A 23,207-nucleotide genomic window follows, 5' to 3' on the forward strand; every position below is an offset into this window, starting at 1 on the left:
TCAAAGAAATACTAAATGGAATAGTACATTCCTGAAGAGCTTAATCGTCATGCTCATCATTGTACATGTAAAACACGTGAAACCAAGGGAGAACAGTGCCAGTGCATTGATTGGTTACCCCGGGTTAAATAAGAAATAAATAAATAAATAAATAAATAAAAAAATAAACCTAAATAGAATTATTAAATTGTAATAAATATAAATGTAAAGGAATACGTGTACATGTATCTTTTAGAAATTAACTCATTTGTTAAAACAAACGAAGATTTTCTGTTAGAACTTATCTTTGTGAAAATTGCTTGTGCCAACTTGCACCGAGGGGAATGTGATGGTCCATATACATGAATTCAATTACCGACTGTGCTGTGTAATACAGCGATGAGAATTTGAAGGCGTGTATCTCATGTGAAAAACTCAATAAATGGATACTTAATACATTTTGTAGTTGATGTGAATATATGGGTTGACGGGTTACCAAACTCGTGATTTGAGAGCCCAATTGGGCGACTTTTAACCCTTTTCTTGTCCAATAGATTCCAATATACAATTATGTTGACGACTTTTCAACATCAGCCCCGCTCATTTGCTTTCTCATCGAAACCAATGGTTAACAGAAAAATTGGGCGACTATTGGGTGGTTGTTTTTTTCAAACCTCTTGGCAAATTATTGATGAGCACTATGCATACATTAAGTCAATGCAACATTACATAATGTCTTCAAGTCACATTGTACTGATAACTTTTAAAACTGCAGGTTTTAGCCTTAGGTTTTTAGCATGCAAAATAAAATTGGTTTATTTTAGCAATAGAAGATTATAATACTTTCAAGGGCTATGATAATTGTGATTATAGACAACGTATTCAAAACATTGCATATGGATTTGCGCTTAATGGAAACATTTTGCGACAAATGACTCATATGGTTAACCCCCTGGACACTACTGGTCGTCTATCAATTCTGATTGGTCGATAACTTGAAATGTTCATTTCAATTGCCAATTAGGACTGGACCTTAAACTATTCATGGTCAAACTTGTATTTACAGATGGTTCACAATTCATTTTGGCCAATCGGCAGGTAGTTCTCTTAAGGGTTAACATTGTCTCAATTGTTTCACTGCAAGAACTAGATCGCAGGAGATCGCATTGAAACGTTTTAACGTAGATCCGGCTCACTTGTTGAGTCACCCATAATGTGCACCATGCGAAAATGAAAACTAGAAACACTTCATGATCACCAACCGCACGTCACGTATTGCGGATAATTTCCGATTACCAATCACTGACCTCAGCCGGGTTAAAACGAATCTGTGTTTTCCAAAAATGTTTTGGTTGAATTTTTAGTACATGCAAGCACATAATGCTAGAATAGGACACGTGCTAATTTATATTCATTATAGCTAATCATATAGTTGGCTATTACAGTTGAAATCTATACAACCTATATGGAAGACATAACCTTAATCGCCTCTCCTACACAGGGAGTGTGAATTTCAAATAGGACTACCTGAATAGGTGACTCCATTTGAAACCTACACCCTCTGTGTGTGGGATTACGGTCGTGTATTACATAGGGGTGTACGATATCGACTGGAATAGCTCATTAATTATATTCCATATTAACTGAATAGATTTGGTGTGAGGTGTGATCTTGACATAATAATACACGCATAGACAAGGTTAATTTTCGACACATAATTCGACTGCCAGAAGCCCGGGGCCAGAAGTGGGTAAGTGCAATAGCGGCCCTGTGAACATTTAGCAATTTACACACAGTATAATGTATTCATCTACAAATATCAGCTACACATGGCAACTATTGAACTTACACACTTCTGGCACTGAGCAGTCAAATTACGTATTCTTCTAGAGCAACTCGTTACGCTGCCTGTTATTTATTTCTCACCTAAAAATGCCATTCGAAGCAACCTCATATCCACAGGCGCTGCTCATTTCTCGCTTGACGTGTCAATGCTAACGAATATTAAACTTGCCTGCGTCCCTTGGGACGCGGTAGTCAATATGGCGTAGCCATGCTCTCTTACACATGACGTGTTTAGGTCCCATGTTATATAGTGTTGACATTGTATGAATTATTCTGTTTCTTGGTAAGTCATATTATTGTGGAAGAGATGCAATGAAGTTAATATTATCAGAATTAGAGTACACATGGCCAGTATTTATTGAAACAAAATCCAAATATAAAAGAAAGGTAGAAATAAAAAAAAAGAGAAAAGCAAGAAAGAAAGAACCACAAACAGATAAGAAACAGAAAACAAGAAAAAGAAAATTCCGACATGAAATTTCACAAATCGGTATATTTTTAATTGAAAATTAATGAAGGCAACAAAAAACCCGCTTTATACCTAATGCGTGAACTTCAAGTCATTTTGAATTATTCCAAAATAGATGACCCTCCCTTGATAAGGCTCCTCTTGGTTAAAGCGCTATATTACATGTTATTTCTATTTGGTAGCTACTTTAACTTTAAGCACATTAGAGTTTCCGTATTTTTCTAAATTCAGACTCAAATTCATCACGCACTAAAGACATGCATCCTTAACACTGTGAACACAGTCACCCAAAACATTTTAGTATGTTATTATAATGGTGATTGGTGAATGACTTATAAGCCGATATGTCCAGATAGGAGATAGTTGATTTTGTAGTTGGCCAGGAAAAACCTCCAATGTGTCATTGGCCCCTGAACATGTTTAAATCAAAACCTCCTATGTAACCTGTTGGCTGTTTTGTTTTAAACATATTCAGGGGCCAAGAAGGAGATAGTTGATATGATGGTGATAATAAAAATAGATCTGTATAATTATCCAAACTATATAGAATCTTTCTCAGATTTATATAGAATCTATTTAACTTTCCTTTAACGCTTGTTAGAGTAGTTAGCTGTTGTGAGTTGGTCGAATTATGGTATCTTGTGAGTAAAGACATCTGGCGAAAATTGGTGTGCTTATGTCGAACGGGCTTGACGAAGAATTCAAACATCACAGTTACACCTTTTGTCGGTCTTGTTATTGAAACAGCGTTCAGTTAGTTTCTATTTTTGATATGGAATCGTTTTTCAAACACTATTAACAAAAATTTGAAGACTATTTTTCTGCTTTGTGTAAACGTTTTGTAAACAAGTCTGTTTGTCATCAAAAATGAATAAGATGCATTTGCTGTCGTAAAATGTTGATATCTAATGAATAACTAATACGTAGTCTGTCATAAATGTCATAAAGACATAGCTCTTTATCTTTAATGTGCTATTCCAGTTGAAATCCATACACCCCCTATGAAAGACATGACCGTAATCTCCCACACAGAGAGTGTAATATGGATACCTGAATGGATGAGTCTATTTGAAATTTACACCCCCTGTGTAGGAGATTAAGGTCATGTCCTCTATATAAAGAAGTGTATGGGTTTGAACTGGATTAGTCCAGGATTTATCATTATAACTGCATTAATCACTAATCACAATGTGTTTCAGCTACACTGCAAATATTTCTGTAAATTTGAAATTTGAGTAATTTTACTTAAGTTTCCGTAAGATTATTTAGATGTTCTTACGGTTATTTACGTAGTTTTTCAGAATATAGTGTTCCGTCAACTTTGCATTGTTTCCGTAAGGCACCACATCCAATTTGGTCCTATAGAACTATCGGTGCCCAGTTAGCTACCAATGATTCTTAACATAACCTTACTGGAGCTATAATAAATTGTATCAAGCATAATAATTAATAGATGCAACGTGTTATTGTTTTTCATTTAAATAAAAAACAAATGCACTGTACAAATGAACGATAAAAAGTGCCATCGGTTCCTCTTCGGGCACCAATAGCGCTATAGGACCAAAAAAGATGTTGTGCCTAAATCACAATGTAATTTTATATAGATTGTACCCAGTATTTGTACCGTAATCCTTCGCTTAAATCACACGTGTTTCATTCAGCTGTAGTAACATTGTAACGTAATAATACCACCATAAAACATCACCTTCTTTTGTTCTCATTGCCTGTTCATTATCGTTGTTTTTATTCATTCTCACGTTGTACAATTATATAAACTTATACCTATAGTTAATTATACACTCACAACATTTTGTGATTTACATTTTAAATACCAATTTACTGCTGTTACTATTACCACTATAATGAAAGATAAAGAGAATTTATCGCGTCTGACGTCATTTGTCAATCAAACTCGAGCACGGTTTGTTTACAAGTGTCGTGATGATGACTTGCTGAACGCGGATTTATAACCGGGCGCCTTATTGTTAATTTTGCACCTTTCGACATGCAAACCATCTCAAAAGTTAGGTCTTTGTAGTAGAACCGAAGGCACCATGTCCACAATGCCTAGAAAAGCTGCTTTTTGCCTTGTAAAAGTACGTAATTTTTCGCCATTTGCTGCCATTCCTTTCTCCGATCAGCACCAGATAATCCTTTTACGCGCTGATTAACCTGTGTAAACCAATCAAGGATCGTAATCATCAGACGCGATAAATTCTTTTTATCTCTGTCTTTAATTATAAACAAGACAAAATATGTATCTGATCTTGACACTACACGACCACATTATTAACTTTTCTCAATGCAATCAATTTTTTCAACACAACTGTTATTTTGAAATTATCCAACATTCTTCTTTTGCTTATAATACATATGTATCAAATAGTCAATGTTAATCCGTCTTGATAGCTTTCTCATGTTCTACCCAATCGTTGTAGAAGTAGTTATGCAACAGGGTAAATAACCACTGCGATTGGTCAAAGCAATTTTGAATACATTGGCCCTCCCTATTAGTAGGCTGCACTCATCACATGTCAGGCTTGGGTATGTGTGCAATTATAGATTTAAATACAATACCGTTCTTTTCAAAGACACTAAACGTATAGTTGAATATAACGAACAAGGATTCAGCATAATGTGTAAGTTCTATAGAATTACGATCCGAGTCCTTATTCTCGATCATCTATGGTGCGATACAGAGGTACATCGTACGTCTAGTGTAGGGCAATACATTCAAAATTATTTTGACCAATCGCTATTGTAATTAATCCTTATACATCATTACCTTTACAGCGAATTGTAGTCTTTTTTGTACCCCTTTCGTCTGTCTGCCTTAGTATTGATCTTGTCTTCCTATGTTCATCATTTACCTCGATTTTACTTTGTTTTCTATCCTTCATTTACCTTATCATGCTGCAAATATCTATTTTTCATCTGCTGCTAATCGATGTACAAACACGTGTTTTCATTGCAACCAAATATCACCAACATGCAACCAAATTGCTGCCAAATTCTGCAAATCAACCATGCGGCATGTTCGGTGCTAATCGTCGTTAATGCTGTTAACGCCGCCATAGTAACGCTGCTTCGTCAACGTAACCGGCTACATCACCACCAGCATCACCAACGCTACAATAGCTGCCATGTGTAGATGAGTACAATGCACTGTGTGTAAATTGCCAAATATTCACAGGGCAGCTATTGCACTTACCCACTTCTGGCACGTCGACCTTCTCTTCACAAACTTCTGCAACCTAAAATGATGGCGGTTTAATACTACGCAACTCACTTGCTAAACAGACACCAAATGAAGCCGTAATGTTTGTGTGTGTTGATGTGTTTGATGTCGTAAAAAATTTGGATCACATGTGACAAAGACTCCACTACCACGATGCCAATCGTTGGTGTTGTCATCCGAGCCTCACTGTCCCACCCACCCACCCATTTCTCTGTATCCCTGTCATATAATTACAAACCACCTGTTTCAAAGCCAAGTACTCAATCTGCTCATGCGTGTTCAAAACATTATGAATTGTTTCCCTACCCAAAATACATAATTCAGTGTAAACAAATTATATAAGAAAGGAGAAAAAAAATAGGAAAAAATTGAACAAAGTTTTTAAAAATAATTTTGTACATTAGCAATTCCAGTCCAAACTAATACACCCCTATGACTTTAATATCCACACAGGGAGTATTAAAAATGTATGACCCATTTATAGGCGATTAAGGTCATGTCTTTCATACTGTGTGTATGTATTTCAACTAGAATACCCATAATCAACAGACATTTTTGCACTATCCAAAAATCACTTTATAACCAGTTCAAAGTTCAAACATTGAAAGTAATGATTTGACATAATTGAAAATACAACAAAACAAAGTGGAAGAAACGATCGTTAAATAAGATTGAGTGCTATAGCTTTTATGTGTAGTAGATTATAATTTGTTCTAATTCTTAGTCTAATATCCATATTTTTTTCTCTCTATTACCCTCTTTTTTAGGTGGTGGCTGTTATTTCCATTTTGTTCATCATCCTTTCTACTATTGCCTTATCCCTTAACACAATGAAACAACTGAAAACACAACATGAAATAGATCAAGAAAAAGACGTACCTGAACTAGCTGAAGTTGAGACCGTCTGTATCGCTTGGTTCACTTTGGAATACTTACTCCGATTATATTCAGCGCCAAATAAATGGAAATTTCTCAAGGGCGCCCTCAATGTGATTGATTTGCTTGCTATCTTACCTTATTACGTAACGTTGTTTTTGACGGAATCAAAGGATAGCGTGATGCAGTTTCAAAATGTACGCCGTGTGGTGCAAATCTTCCGAATTTTGCGGATTATGCGGATCCTTAAGCTTGCTCGACATTCCACTGGTTTGCAAAGCCTTGGATTTACGTTAAAGAGAAGCTACCGAGAACTAGGACTATTGGTCCTGTTTTTGGCCATCGGTATCATGATGTTTTCAAGTTTAGCTTATTTTGCTGAAAAGGATGTTCACAAAACTGCGTTTGTCAGTATTCCAGCCTCGTTTTGGTGGGCTGCTATCACCATGACAACCGTCGGCTACGGTGACATGTCCCCAACGACATTTCTAGGAAAAATCGTTGGCGCTGTATGTTGCATATGTGGTGTACTTTTCATCGCATTACCCATTCCAATTATTGTCAACAACTTTTCTGAATACTATAAAGAGCAGACGCGACACGAGAAATCGATCAAAAGGCGACAGGCTTTAAGTAAGGCCAAAGATGAGGGCAGTCTTGTGAGTTTGAATATAAGAGATGCATGCTTAGATATGATGGATGTTGTGATCGTTAAAAAAGGCTGTCGTAAGGGATCCCCAGATAACAGTCAATCGGGAAGTCCACAAAGATGCGGATCTGGTCTAAGTAGTAACCCTTCTGTTGATATTTTTAATAAAGGCCCGGATGAAGGTGAACAAGGTCCGCGGGATAGCTCTACCACGTATACAGATCATGCTAATAAACAAAGTTCAAGTAGTTTATCAGAACCAGAAACAGCGCGATTTCGTATTTTCAAGGCCATAGGTCAAATGGGGTTATTTGCAGGACAATCTGGACTACGCAAACATCGACACAAAGACAAACATCAAAATTCTAGCAGTGATACTAATAGAAGAGATCATCAACAAGATGCAGATTCTAAAATTGACAACACATGCGCAGTACAACCAGAAGTAGCCATACAGATTGAACAGTCAACTCCCAAGAAAACACAAGTATCACGCAAACGTTCGCGATCCATAGAGAGTGATAGTGCGCGAGATAGATCACGGAATGTATCAGCTGAATTGGACGCGAAAGATCCAAGTGAAACAAGACCATTATTGGAAGCTTCTCCGGAGCCAGAATCTGATAAAATTGTGCAAAAACTTGACGATGGATTTACTACGACTTGGACTAAAGAAAGTCCTTCAGAATCAAAAGGGCAAGAAAAAGCGATAAAATCTGTTTTGAAAAGAGCACACAGTTCTGGTGATGAACGGCCACAGATGAGTCGAAAGTCCAGTTCTGAAAGTCAGACTTCGCAAAATGCAGCAACTGAAAAACGTGTGACAATAGACGAAGGGAGGGAAGATAATAGACGTAAAAGCGTCTCTTCCACAGACTCAGCATCAAGTCAAGAATCACCACAACCACGTCTATCAAAGAAATCTGGAACCAAATGGAAACCTCGAAAATTTAAACAGAGACCAGCATTTTTGGCTGGTATTGGGAGTATTACAAATGCAATTAAGCTCGGCGGGCATGGTAAATCTCGCAAAAATTACGATGGAAAAGAAAGCAAAGGAACAAGCGACTCGGATTCAGAACCACCTGCGACATCGCCGTCCAATATAGCTGTTAAAATGGCCAACTCAGACGTACAACTTCAGCCATTAAGTGAAAATCAGGAACCATGTGGAACCAAATCAACTGAAGTTGAAAGCCCCCCAAAATTAGTTTTAGAATCGCAAGAAAATGATGTGAATTCCGCTTCAAATCATACTGAAGACATGAATGACTCACCGGTAGAGAGCGGCATAGAACAGTCAACGGGGAGTGGAGATCATTTTGTATTTCCAGAGGCTGCTGAAAACGGAACAGATATGATTTCATCAGAAAATACGACCGAGAGAAACCAGGACGATCACAAATCGTCTGTAAACATTTCTAGTGATATACGCAATGAACCCACCATATCTGATATGAATAATGAAGACGGAGCAAATGCAAATAATCAGTCTACGTCGCAAGAATGCAGTAATGACAATACCGCTCAGGTTGATAATGCAAAAAGACCTATGCAAGTTGGTGGAGCGATGGAAGGCAGTGAATTCGGAGCTAACAAAAATGCCGAATTCGGAAATAACAAGCCTGTTGAATTTGGAATTAATGCTAAGGCAACTCCACAAAGCAGTCCAGGCAGTCCGTTGTTATCCGGGGAAGTACAGGATAAAAACCATGTAGTATTAATATAATGTGTGTGTTTTGGTGGATATGTGTGTATTTGCGGCTTGGAAGGGTGGGTTACTCAATAAGCACCTGCCTGCCTCCTGTTAGAAACAGGGATATATGACCTTAATCTTCAACACAGGGGGTGTAGATGTTAAATGGAATCACCCGTTTAGGTGAAATTTACACTCACATTGTGGAAGATTAATGTTACCTCTTCCATAGAGGGTGTACAGATTTCATGCCTGGTTCTGTTTGGGAAATTTGTGCTTATTTGCAATCGGCAAGCTGGTAACCTACTTATTTTTATTAATTCGGGTATGTTGAGCTCGAATATTTTGTCTGCCAAACTTGAACCCCACCTTTAGGATCATACAGGGAGCAACAACATTTACTCAAAAACATGCCAAAATATTCGTCTAGTCCTAAGGATAATAAAAATGTAACTGTCGTGCGCTTAGGTCATGCAGTTATGAAGCCCAACAGGTCGAAGGTCAATTTGCATGTTGTACAAGGGTGAAGAATTAAAGTTAAGACTTTTGTAACAATTAAATAGGCAAATTATTCCTCAAGTTCAAGGGTACGAAAAAAAAAGAATATTTTGCACTATCTGCGATATGAATTTCAGAAGAAATATGTTAACGCTTTATTTTGCGTAACATAAAAACCAGATATCGAAGGTACACGTAGTGGAAACTATTCTTTTTCTGAAACCTAGAAGCTAGACAAACAATTTGGCTTGTTTTTTTCGAACATTAATTTAAAGCAACTTTGGATTTTGCCCCCTGTTCAACAAGCACAAAAAAAGTTCCATCTATTTTGTCCCATAACTTCTTAACTATATGTCGTCGACCCACAAAACTTAATTTCTGGGATCAATAAAATAAGCTGCTTACCCGTTTTTACGCAAGCTTGCCGATTGAAACACGATTTTTTCCACACAAAAAAAGATCTAGTCTAAAATATACAGGGAATATCAAAATACGATATACCGTATGAAAAATCCCACTATATTAAAAATAAAAGTATAAGGTTTTTGATCAAATGATATAGTTGATAGCTGAATCAACATCTTGTGCATCCACAACGGTAAAACCACTGGCGTGTGACTATAAAACGGTTGCTCAAAGTCAATTAAAATAACATGAAAATCACACGTTTCACCACTTTCTTTAAAGTAATTGACAAAACGCCACACAGAATTGGCGATCATGTAATTGCTTTGAAGCATTGAATGGAATGGCCCCTAAGATCTCCTGATCTTACACCACTGGATTTCTTCGTGTGGGGCTATCTGAAATCAAAGATTTTCACAAGTCTTCCTGCAAACCTTGATGAACATGATTGCACAGGTGACAACCTCTCACAAAACGTGGTGTGAAAGCCATGTTAAGGAGAGCTGAGGAATAGTGCCCAGGTGGCCATATAGAAGACCGAGGCTGTCAATTACTGTAAAGAAAGTAGTCAAACATGTGATTTTCATGTTATTTTTATTTTAATTGACTCAGTGTCAGAAGTGTGCAACTGTATTTTATTCGGCTCACAAAACGTCGCCACTGAGTCCTTATTATTGGTCACAGGCCAGTGATTTACAGTTGTGTGAGGACAAGATGTTGATTCAGCATACCATTGTGACCAAATGCCTCATACATAAATTAGTGGCATTTTTCAAACTGAATACTTTATTTTGATACACCCTGTATATATCAAAAGTATTATGCGTAATTTTGACTTCCTCGTTTGGCAGTACTGATGTACATGGGTGGGTGGGGTGATGGGGGTCAAAAGGTACGGTGAATCTTAATATGTATTACGTTTATATTATTATAATAACAAAACGTAAGTAACTCTAATGAAATTGTGCAATGGTCACTAACACCTAACGCAGCGGTTCCCAAACTTTTTCCAAGCGACCCAATTTTTGCCTGACTTCACTCAAATTTTTTCAATGGTTAATGTAGTTTGGTTGAACCGTTTGTTTCACTCTCTTGATGTAACGTACTTTGAATAAACCTGTAAATGGCCATATGTGTCCAAATTTGTCTTTTGGTAAAGAGCTTCAAAATTAGTCTTTTGGTAAAGAGCTCGTAATTCGTCGTCCGTATTCCATAGTGGCGTATAGTGGGGCGCCGCGAATAAACAACTTTTCGAGAAAATCGGGTTTGAAGAAATGCCAATTTAAAATCGAGTTGTGTAAATCAGACATTCATTATATTTTGTAAATGATGTGAAATTTCTGTAGTAAACTAAATATATTTTATTGTTATATATTTTTCTAAAAGAAATAAATACATACTATTGCTGGCAAACTGACAATAAAACTATACGTCACTATGGAAAACGAACAAAACGCAATACCCTAACCTTACGTTAACCGTACGCCACCTCGGTCGCCGTGTAATCCCTATGGCGTTACTTTTCGTCGTTCGTATTCCATAGTGGCGTATAGGTCCGATACGCGTACGCCACTATGACATACGATGTTTTTCATTTTTGCCGATATTTCATAATTATAAAATGTGTATAAAAAGTGGCGTATGGTCGATACGCCACTATGGAATACAAAAATGTCACTTTGTAACTATACGCCACATTTTATTAATTAATTACTAATTAATTAGCTAATTACGACTGATGAGACTTAGAAAAAATGAAAGAGAACATCATTAAAAACATATGTGCCAATTTTCAAAAAAATGACCAAAAATTACGCACTATGGAATACAGCCGGCGAATTGTTGGCAGCTATGGATAGTGCACTACACTTTTCCAAAAAAAGACAATTGGAATACAGCCGACGAATTGTTAGAAGACAATTTCTTTGCAATTTATTCAGGTTACATGTATTTTCGGGACAACTATGCATTAGTGCACTAACACATAGTTGTCCCGAAAGTATGCTTTTGTTTTTTCGGGACAATTGTGTGTTAGTGCAATATAAATAGCCAAGAAATTACTTTTACCAATTACGAGCATAGTTCGTAGCAAAGTACGTAGCATCAAGACAGTGCAACAAACGGTTCAACCATTTGTTCACAACTACATTATCCGTTGCAAAATTTAAAGTGTTGTCGCGACCCACCAACTATTATAGAGGTATATACCCACATATACAGTAAGCCAAATAATTAAGGTACCAGTCATGTTCACCCCTGTATATCCTAAACAAAGGCATATGTGTCATAATTGGAACCAGCAGCCAATAGCTGCATCTTTTAGCTCGAATTTAAGACCTCATTCGTTGAAATTGTTCAAGAAATAAAGACACGACGATCCAAAAACCACAGAAAGAAGCAAATATAAAAGTTGCAGTTTTCCACATTACATGCATTATTGATTTGTACACAAAGCGTTCGCGAACAAAAGAACAAGTGCCGTGCTTTCATTGATTAGCACGAAAAACAAGCGGTGTGCTTTCATTGATTAGAACACAAAAGTTCAACTTTTTATTTCGTATCTTCATTAGGTTTTGGATCACCGTTGCTTTAATTCTCAAACAATTTCAGCAAATAAGATCTTAAATCGGAGCTAAAGAGTACAGGCATTGGCTGCTTGTTTTAATTTTGACATATTTGTCTTTATTTAGGCGAACACAACTGGTACCTTAATTATTTTGCTTACTGTATAATATATCCAGTGTTAGATGAGGTTTAAGAGGTGTATTGTACTGCGCATCGCGAGAATAATTTAAATTCAGGTACACCATGCAGCAGTAGAAAACGCAAATTATAGTTGGGGTTGTCCACTTTTTGTTGACTTTACGTTTGAAATGCTAACTTCATGATTTTCTTTCTTACGCGTTTTGCTTGCGACCCTTTTTCAAATAGCCCGCGACCCCCAGTTTGGGAACCGCTGACCTAACGAATATGTGACTATGTCATTACTTTAATTGTAGGGAAAACAACTTCGTTAGAAATTAATTTTAATATTAAAACACTTATATATATGAAAGTAGCTTTAATAAGATTGCCATTAGTATGGAGAATAATGCTGGTTTCACACTTTTTCCTACCGCTTGCCCTTTTGAAGATGATTTTGATCGATCACTCCACCGCTTTGCCCAAGCGGGAGCATCGCTAGGAGTTGAATTCAAGTCAAATCGGAGCGGTGCAGCTCTGACGTATACGATTTTGGAGCGGGGCAGAGTGGCAACAATGGCATTCAGAGTCATGCCGCTGCCGCTCGGCGGTGTGCCGCTCCGTTTGCAGAAAAATACAAGCGGCATGATGAACATGATGAAGCGTCAAGCCGCTCAGCGGCAAGCGGCAGAATGTATGAAACCAGCATAACTTCATTAGAAATGTCAGTGAATTAGAAGACTTCATTTACCTCGTGCCACGGGGATTATGTGGATGTCAACATGAGGTAACAGATTCAGATTTGTTCGATCTTTCGATCGACCATCGATGCTTAGTCGATCCTTATTATTATTTATAACATATCAATTAATTGGTTATTGATAATTGTTATAACATGTAATCTACTTAACATGTAATGCAATTGTACCATTAATTCCGATTAATTAGTTAATTTAATCGAAACAGCATCGATAGCCGAGCCTAAGATCAACCATATCAAAGGTTGCGAACTAGAAATTCTTAACTCCCTATTACCAGTTCTTACAAAATGAGCATTAAGTTGACAAAATAAGATATTGCAGATTTGAAATCCTTACTCCATACTATTTGAATTCATACTAAACATGTTAGGATGGCTACTTGTTTTGGTCTTCAAAAATCAATATATCCTCGAGAATTTCTTTTGTTTTCTATTGATTTTTGTCATGATTAATCTTCAATAGTGTCCTGGTGATTTTATGCTCATTTTGTTGAGCAGGTGATTCTGAATTAGGCTTTCTGGTTCTCAACCCTCGCAATGGGTAAACTAAGTAGCAACACTGTTAGAATGAAGCTTTTGTTTCAAGATTTAATGTTTGCTTTCTATTTGATAATTTGTAAATATTGTTTACGACATTTTTTTTGAAATAATCTAAACATGAAATTGCATACAATTGTCATTATTTCTGTATGTCGAAAAATTTATGGAATCGGATACCTACGTTTGCACAGAATTTTTTGCGGGACCTGAGAGCACATCAGAAATATCGAACTGCATTCTGAATACGAAGAATGTCCTTCTGATATTAAATAATTTTTGATTTCTTGCAATTCGCGATATAATACAAATTTTAGGGCAAATATTTAACAGTCCTCGAAGTAAACTTTATTCAGCTAATGATATGAACTTAAAGTGTATGTAGCTGGGATAAAAAGTCGACCATCAATTGAAAATGTTGACCGTTCATATTGAAGATATACATTTTTCCCCCAAAAGATCTACATTTTTTGGTGTTTTGGGAGAAAAATCTTCAATACCAAAGGTCACATTTTTCATATGATGAACGGCTTTTCATCCCAGCTCCATACACTTTAGTACATATCATTAGATTCATTCAATTTACTTCGAGGACTATTTAATTTCAAAAGTATTAATTTTTAATCATTTGCCATAAAAGTGCACATCCACCACAAACTGGTCGTAAAGTCGGCATTTTCCATTTTGAGATACAATCAAATCAAATCAAAAAGGAATTTGACCTTTGATGAACCATAACTTCACTTCTAGATGTCCGATGAAGCTGGTTGAGGTGTCACTGTAAAGCTGAATGTGGCTTCTTTCAAAATCTGCAATAAACAGAAAATGATCTAGAGCCGACTTTACTACCATTTCGTTGTCGATGGTCACTATTATATCACGAATATTTCAATAAATAAAACAAAATTATTTGATATCAGAAGGACATTTCTTAAACTGCAATTCGATATGTCGGATGTGTTTTCAGTTCCCGTACAAAATGTGTAAAAACGTCTCTATCCGAGTTTTAAACATGAACTTTTGTTAATCAATTATAGACTAGATTATTGGTAACCTTAGTAAACCTTGGCATAATGCCGGTTGCATATTATCATGCAGCTTGCCGCTGAGCGGCGTGACGCACGCGCATTGCAGACAAAAGGACTCGATCAAGGCATATCATTGGCTGATAAGTCATGCTGATTGCTGTAGCGGTAAGCGGCATGGAAGTTGGATAGGGACAATAGAGGCAGTGTCTTTAAAAGTTTGGTCTCCGCTTATTAAACACATAAATAGATAAAATAGTCACTGGGCCGTAGGTCGATGGTCGACTGCAGATCCGTCGGATAACGCTTTTTCAATGGGAAATGTACTTTGCTGCTTGGATTATGTCATGATGAGGTTAGTATTTATTCCGTATTGAAAAGCGTGTTCCGACGGATCTGCACTCGACCGGCCTTGTAGCGATGATATACCTGTATGTTGAATCCGATACCTCCACTGATAATTTGTTTTGACTTGTTCACATAATTGCATGGATCCGTCCATTATTAACGCCAGGGGGTGGAGTGCGGGAGTTTTGACAATGAAAAGTTTCGCGTTCCCCCTCAAACTTTTCGGAAGTAAGAGAGAAATTGCATTGGATCGAAGATCAAAGAATTCGACTGCTCAGTGCCAGAAGCGGGTAAGTGCAATAGCTGCCATGTTTAGATAAGTACACTATGTTGTGTGTGAATTTAATGTGCACATGGCAGCTATTACACTTACCCACTTCTGACACTGAGCAGTAGAATTGAGGAATCACGCTATTTCAGTATCATGTGTTTTACGATCACGATGTAAAATATGCACACCATGACTAGCAGATGTGCCAGAATCGACTTTCGAAAACGATTCATGGAAATATCCACTGAACTGATAATCACGATTCATTTGAAATACATCGCGTAGCGCGTTTTTACGCAGTACTGCTGATTGGCTGTTCCTACGATCTGCTGATGGTCGCAACAGTATTAACCTCCTTGTGCGCAAATGTCAACGGCGAGCGCGTACTAATCTATTGATATGCACCTCGGGTATAACGCGGTTTGGTGTCATACTTGAAGAAAATAAAAGCACCGATTTTAAGCCGTCCTTAAAACACGGATCCAATGACGTCCCATTTTTGCAAATTTGTACTTTATACCCATTTTATAGTATTGATTATTATATAGTCACACATCATTGTACGTACGTGTTCATTTTATTTTTGATGCTTATAATTTATTTTAGCATTTCGTGACTGATAAGACTCTAGGTTACACGATTTGCATCCATTTTAATATTATGGGTGACGAGCTTCAAATAATTGGTTGAATCTATAGAATGATGCTGTATATAAATAATGGAAGTTAGTAGATATAGGGCAAAACATGCATGTAAATATGTCTTTAGCAATTATTAAGCGTTGTATGTAAGTGATAGCCTGTGGAACAAATTACATCTAGCTCTTTTGACATTATGTGGATCTTTACTGGAAATTTCCGCATAGGTTTCGCTTGTACATTGCACTAACATTCCTTAAAAGTGTGTACGTCACACAATAACGACTCAAAAACCGAAGTAGCACCAAATGTTATAATTGCCTAATACAAAGGGAATTTGCAATAATTGTTTCTCATTCTTTCAAATGAAACAACACAAATCAAATATTTGTACAGCAATGCTTCGAACAAGTATAAGAATTGTGAACAAAACAAATGCATCAGTATTTTGAAAAACAAGGTTTATTTTGTAAATGTATAGTTTAATAAGTGTAATAGTGAGAACATTTGTTGTAAATAATATGTAACGATTATTTGACCCTCAGGTTTCCATAGTCACATTCTCTATCCTCAATGATAAGTCGGCACCGCCCTTAATGTCCTGTGTGCTAGCCATAGGCTTCAACCAAAAACAATATCTCATAATATCAAGAACCGCTTTGTTTGTACTCAATTCAACCACTGAATCTATACTAGGCTTGTTTGTACTCAATTCAACCACTGAGCCAATACTAGGCTTGTTTGTACTCAATTCAACCACTGAATCAATACTAGGCTTGTTTGTACTCAATTCAACCACTGAATCAATACTAGGCCTGTTCATGAAATATGATCATGTAAATTTCTGAAAATATTAATAAAAATATTAAAATAATTTAAACGTGTCGTCTGCAGTCAACACCTGGGTGGAGACTCATCCTGCCCCTGGATGAACCGTTTATCTTATTGAAGACCAAATTAAAAAGACTAGTTTGCGTCTACCGTCAGGGCAAAGACGCGACGTGATTGGTTGCTGACCTGCGCAGTACATCATTTTATGGTCTGGTTCACAGAACGTCATACGCAAACTAGTCTTTTTAATTCGGTCTTCAATTATTTATCCCATCCTCATAGTAATTCACTGTACCTAGTCCTAATTGTCAAACTAAAAAGCTCATGGGTTCTTTGTACAGTGATGTAAGTTTAAGTATTTTGGGAATTATGAAAAATGGCTGAATTAAATGTAAATTAGCGTTAATTATGATTACACTTTATCGTTTGTATTTCAAATCATTCCGATTCCAACTCAAATTCATTCAACTTATATAGCATGTATATCATTTTATATTATATTGACACTCATAATTTGATATTATATGCCTACCAGTATTAATACTGCATAATGTTATAGATTTGTCGGTATACATTATGTCTCAATTCTCATTTTTTTATCATATGTACAGTTTTCACACACAAATACAAAGTAATTCTATAAAAGCTAGATAATAATTGTAATTTATTTGAAAACAAGGTAAAATAGTTCATAACAGATTTTTTTAATATCTACTGTGGGCATAATAATTTGAAATGTTCTCTGTTGGTTTGTCATTGACACCACATACTGTTTGATTGTATTTCTTCTACTTCTACCATTCCCAGTGGCGCAGCAAGAGGCAAGGGAGGGCGCCGTATTATGTGGCGTTGAATCGACCACTTCAGCGCCCCTGAGCGATATTGTGCCACCTCCAAGCGATAAATTTCAAAATTTTCGCGCGCATTTAAACTTAAATAATCACTTAAATAAGTATTTGTGCAAATGTTTCAGGAATCGGAGGGCGCCATTTTGAAATCCTTCTCCAGGGAGCAAAAAACTCTAGCTACGCCACTGACAATTTAATTTAAAACAACCTACTATGACAGCGTTCAGACTTATATTTGTTGTAACAAAGATAGTTAAGAAAAGTTTTTGGTCTATGTCAAATTTAAAGTCAAACATGTTTTTTCATTTAAATCTTGAATCAGAATTTTATTAACAAAATTATGTAGTACTAGTATGCGACTTCAAATGCATTATTTAAATATTATTTATTTCTAAATTATGCAGTATTATGTAACAAGCATATTAAATATGCTCACATGACACATTCATTCATGATTTGATTTTATTTGATTTATTTTTTGTAGTACCAACTGCAATTTTGCCAATATCTGCAATGTCATTGTAAATAAGAATTCTCTTTCTAAATATTCAAGGCCGAATATACAATGTAAATACAAGCAACTGTCACCCCTCATGTCATCTCAAACATACATTACACATACACCGCTAGGTACCCATCATTCATAACATAAATTATGCAGTATTATACTAATCAGATTAATGCCAACAAAGTACAAGAAGGTCCATGATCAACAACCCCTGATACTCAAGCATTATTGCCTCAACATTATGTAAATATTTCTGTACATATATTGTACCCTCTTTTCTACCTCCGTGCTCTTTGAAATTAACAAATGGGAAATTTCATCGAGAAAACCTACGTTATTTGATTAATAAAACAGCCTAAAAACCTCGAAAATATTTTGTAAGAAAATGTTTACATGGCGATCATTGTTTTTAGAGATACATATCTTTGTTAAGGGATCTGGAATGAGCGTTTTGAGCGTTTCGACAGTATTTTTTGTGGGACATGAGAGCACATCAGACGTACCGAATTGCATTCTTAATACGAAGAATGTCTTTCTGATATCAAATAATTTCTTTTTTTTTTTTTGAAATTCACGGTATAATACAAATTTTATGACAAATTATAAAAAGTTGACATTTTTCACATTTTTGATATAATAACAGTCCTCGAAGTATAATTTATAAATTTAATGATATATTCTGAAAGTGCATGTAGCTGTGAGGAAAAGCCGACGATCAATTGAAAATTTTGACCTTTCATATTGAAGATAAAGATTTTTTTCCAAAAAGACCTAATTTTTTTTTGGTGTTTTGGGAAAAAAATCCATATCTTCAATACGAAAGGTCACAATTTTCAATTGATCGTCGGCTTTTCATCCCACCTACATACACTTTAAGTATAAATCATCAGATTTATAAAGTTTACTTCGAGTACTGTTAAATATCAAAAATATCAATTTTTAATGATTTGCCATTTCAAAAAATCAGAATTATTTGATATCAGAAGGACATTCTTCGTATTCAGAATGCAATTCGATATGTCTGATGTGCTCTAATGTCCCACAATAAATACTGTCCAAATATTCATACCCCTTCCCTTAACCCAGTGCGAATGTGACTTAATTCGCCATGGAAGTAGTGATGTAACAGGATTAATTACCATAGCAATTGTTTAAACTATCCGCCAACGCGTTTGGATATATTGTCGTGCACTAGATGTTACGTCATCATACACAGGTGATTATTCGCCGTAGAAGTAGTGACATAAGAGGATTAATTACCATAGCGATGGGTCAAAACAAATTTTGAATGTATTGCCCGCACTCTAAGCAGACTGCACTCATAAGTTGGGTGCGTGGGGTGTGTGTGCGTGCGGGTGCAGTCATATATGTAATATAATACCGCTCCTTTAACTAATTATACAGGTACGAGGAAACGTACATATGGCCACAACAGAAAGTGAAATTTCAATATTATTAAGATCCAGGTTTTTATGCTTCTTCTTTAAGAAATGTCAAGGTACAGTTAACATCTAGTGTTGGGCAATACATTCAAAAATAGTTTTGACCCATCGCTATGGTAGCTAAAGCGTGTTACATCACAACGCTACAGCGAATTACAGCCTGTATTCTGGGCGGGAAATTCAAAAGGTCTCGAGATTCCAATATTTCCAACTTCCGACTGATTTTGCTTGATCACATCACAATTATCGGTACCTCATAGTACAATAAAATCTTGAGAAAATGGAGAAACTCGTGACTTATGGATGGGAAATCTACAGACACACCATCACATAATTTATACGAAGCGTGTTTTCAGGAAAATTCTCCCCAAAGTTTAAAACCGTCCAATGGGTCATTCCATTTAAAATCCACACTACCCCTGTGGAAGATTAAGCTAAAGTCTTCCACAGAGGGCGTATGAGTTCTGAATATAATAAACAACTTCCATTTGAAATGCTTACTCCAGTTGTGGAAGATATAGGTAAAGCCATAATACAGGGGGAGCATGGGTTTCGAAATGATTAACGTTGACCAATTACATTTGAAAAACATGCTCCCTCTGTGGAAGATATTTCCCAGCTCTTCCATAGGGGTAGTGTGGTTTTTAAATGGAATAGCCCAATAATGCATACACCCATCATTTCGTAAATCATTATCAACATGGAATTCATGTATTAACTTGAAAGTAACTTTATGAAAAGAAGACTATTATATCTCCAAAATTCCAAGCATTAGTATTTCAGATTTTTACTCTAAAAAGAAGGTCTCGTTATTTTTCAATTTCCTAAATAAAAACACACACTACCTTCGTATTTTATAAAGTGATTAAAGTACTGCCAAAGAAACCATATATTCTTTATGAATAATGTATATTTTCCCATAACACAAACAATAAAGCCAATAACTATTTTCTAACAAATACTATTAATACAAAGTATCAGATTTTTGAATATTTAAAGATTATAATATTGCTAGTTAGAGAGAGTTGTACTAGATTTTTAACCCCGTTGTCGGGCTCTAAGAACTATTTTGTTTGGTTACATGGAGGATTTTATCATCTATTGAACAATTTACGACTAAGGGTATTTGGGGTATTTTTAGAGATCTGAAAGCTCTATTTTGATTGGTTACTCAGATAAGCATATCATGTAGTTAACCAATCAGATTCTCTGTACAAAGAATTCCAAGCTAAAAGTACCAATGACAGAAAACAAAGATTTACATAAAGCATTGTGCATTTATCATTATTTTGTACACGATTTTGCTCAAAGTGCTTTATTTGTTATTATTAAGTTTCTATTATATTTCAAGCCGTTTTGCTATCTTTATTTTTCTAATATTGTTACTATATTTTTAAATATGAATTACGCTTTTTGTGCAAATATTCTGTGGCCAGCAGGATTGTAATTTTTACACGTTTTTAATTAGTTTAAAGACCTGAAATTTAGCTAAGTTGATATGCGTCTATTTTAGATTATATTTCGTTGTAATATAGTATATAGTAAGACCATTAATGTAGATTTAACATACGTGACAGTTGCGCTTGAGTGGCTTCAAGTCGGATTTTGAAAGTTGCACTTAGCTCCTATTCAAGCCAAATGCGTTCGTCGTGTACACACACCTTGTAGCACATTGTGTCACTCGCGTCTAACATGCCAAAAATAGTACTGATGTCAGTGCTTGTGTAAACGGGAGATGCTATTACTTTCCATTCACCGGGGTGATACCTTTACTTTCCCACCGTTAGGCGACGAAAAAAGAAAACCCTGTTCTACGGGCCCGACCGACGCAGATTTTGAACAAATTGGGAAAAAAATTCCTGTACAAATGAATGCCGACCCAAATTTCGGAAATTTCAGGAACAATTTTTTTTATTTTCTCAAATTGCAAATTATTAAAAGATCTTGGTTATTTTTTCGGGTCATTTCAAAAACAAAAACAAAAACCGACCGACCGAACTTACTTGAAAGGCCCGTCCGCCCGTAGAACAGGGTTTCTTTTTTTCGTCGCCTTTGTCATCTAACAGTATGATATGGTTGAGCATGAGGTCTACTGTTGCTATTTTAATATTTTAGGATATAGGGAAAGACATTTGCATAAAAAATGCGCTGTATGTTACATGCTTATGACGCACTATATTGCTTGATTTATTCAGGATCTAAAGTGGCTTTGGGCTATTCCAGATGAAATCCATACACCCCTTATGGAAGACATGACCTTAATATCTCACACAGGTGTGTAAATTGGAAGATTAAGGTCATGTCTTCCATATCGTGTGTATGCATTTCAACTGGAAAAGCCCATTCTGTTTTAGAACTACCAATTAGACCAGGACATTATCTCGTCGAGTCGTCCTTTAAAGCCTTAATGTACGATCTTTTTTCAGAATATACCATTATTTTTTTCATAACTGATTTTTTTTTTGGCATATTTTTAATACTTACACATGTTCTAACTTACAGTTATGAGCAAAATTAAAAACATGGACAATATGACACAACATCCAATGGGGGATTAAAAGAGAGTTTACTGTCAAATTGGTCCTATTTGTAGTAAAACGGGATGATTTTCTGTTGGTCCGACATATTATCATAACTTTTCAGATTATGATAATGTGTCGGAACGATCGCAAATCTTAATCTCCTACGAAGCCAGTTTGTGGAGGAAGCATAACCAATCTGGCTGCATGGGAGACTAACTCTTAGACCGCACTCGGCGTACTAATCCAAAAAGTGCGAGATATTTTAAGTGATAGAGGTGAAGTTTATGATGTTCTTTCTTTGCAAAGTTCCAATGTTTTTCGCGTCCAAATGTATTGGACACTTTCATAATGATTGCATTATCATTTTGGAAGAAAAAAATCTAAAAATGTAAATAAGATCGTACATTAAGGGAAGGGGTATGAACGTTTGGACAGTATTTATTGTGGGACTTTAGAGCACATCAGACATATCGAATTGCATTCTGAATACGAAGAATGTCCTTCTGATATCAAATAATTTTGATTTTTGAAATTTGCAATGTAATACACATTTTATGGCAAATCATTAAAAATTGATATTTTGATATTTAACAGTACTTGAAGTAAACTTTATAAATCTGATGATTTATACTTAAAGTGTATGTAGGTGGGATGAAAAGCCGACGGATCAATTGAAAAATTTGACCTTTCGTATTGAAGATATGGATTTTTTTCCCCAAAACACCAAAAAAAATTAGGGCCTTTTGGGGAAAAAATCCATATGTTCAATATGAAAGGTCAAAATTTTCAATTGATCGTCGGCTTTTTCTCCCAGCTACATACACTTTAAGAATATATCATTAGATTTATAAAATTTACTTCGAGGACTCAAAAATTATAATTTGTCATAAAATTTGTATTATATCGTGATTTTCAAAAAATGAAAATTATTTGATATCAGATATACATGCTTCGTATTTAGAAATGCAATTCGATACGTCTGAGGTGCTCTCATGTCCCCTAAAAAATACTGTCGAAACGCTCAAAACGCTCAAAAGGCTTTAATGACACCTTAAAAAACCGTTCGAAGCTTGTAAACGTTTGCTATATAAGTACTTTTTGTAAAATAATTTCAAATGCATTTGACTAGATATTGAAGGA

General features: G+C 35.8%; 1 protein-coding gene across 2 annotated transcripts in view; it reads left to right on the plus strand.

Annotated features, from left to right (window-relative positions):
• Window positions 1–9,332, plus strand: part of LOC140138932 (uncharacterized) — a 153,223-nt gene extending 143,891 nt beyond the window's left edge. For both annotated transcript variants that reach the window (XM_072160715.1, XM_072160716.1), the window contains one exon: window positions 6,299–9,332. In XM_072160715.1, the coding sequence (XP_072016816.1) occupies window positions 6,299–8,785 (2,487 nt within the window). In that variant the 3' untranslated portion in view covers window positions 8,786–9,332. The remainder of the gene's footprint in view (window positions 1–6,298) is intronic.
• Window positions 9,333–23,207: the final 13,875 nt, after the last annotated feature.

This window comes from Amphiura filiformis, chromosome 18 (genome assembly GCF_039555335.1).
Source record: "Amphiura filiformis chromosome 18, Afil_fr2py, whole genome shotgun sequence".
Lineage (NCBI taxonomy): Eukaryota > Metazoa > Echinodermata > Ophiuroidea > Amphilepidida > Amphiuridae > Amphiura > Amphiura filiformis.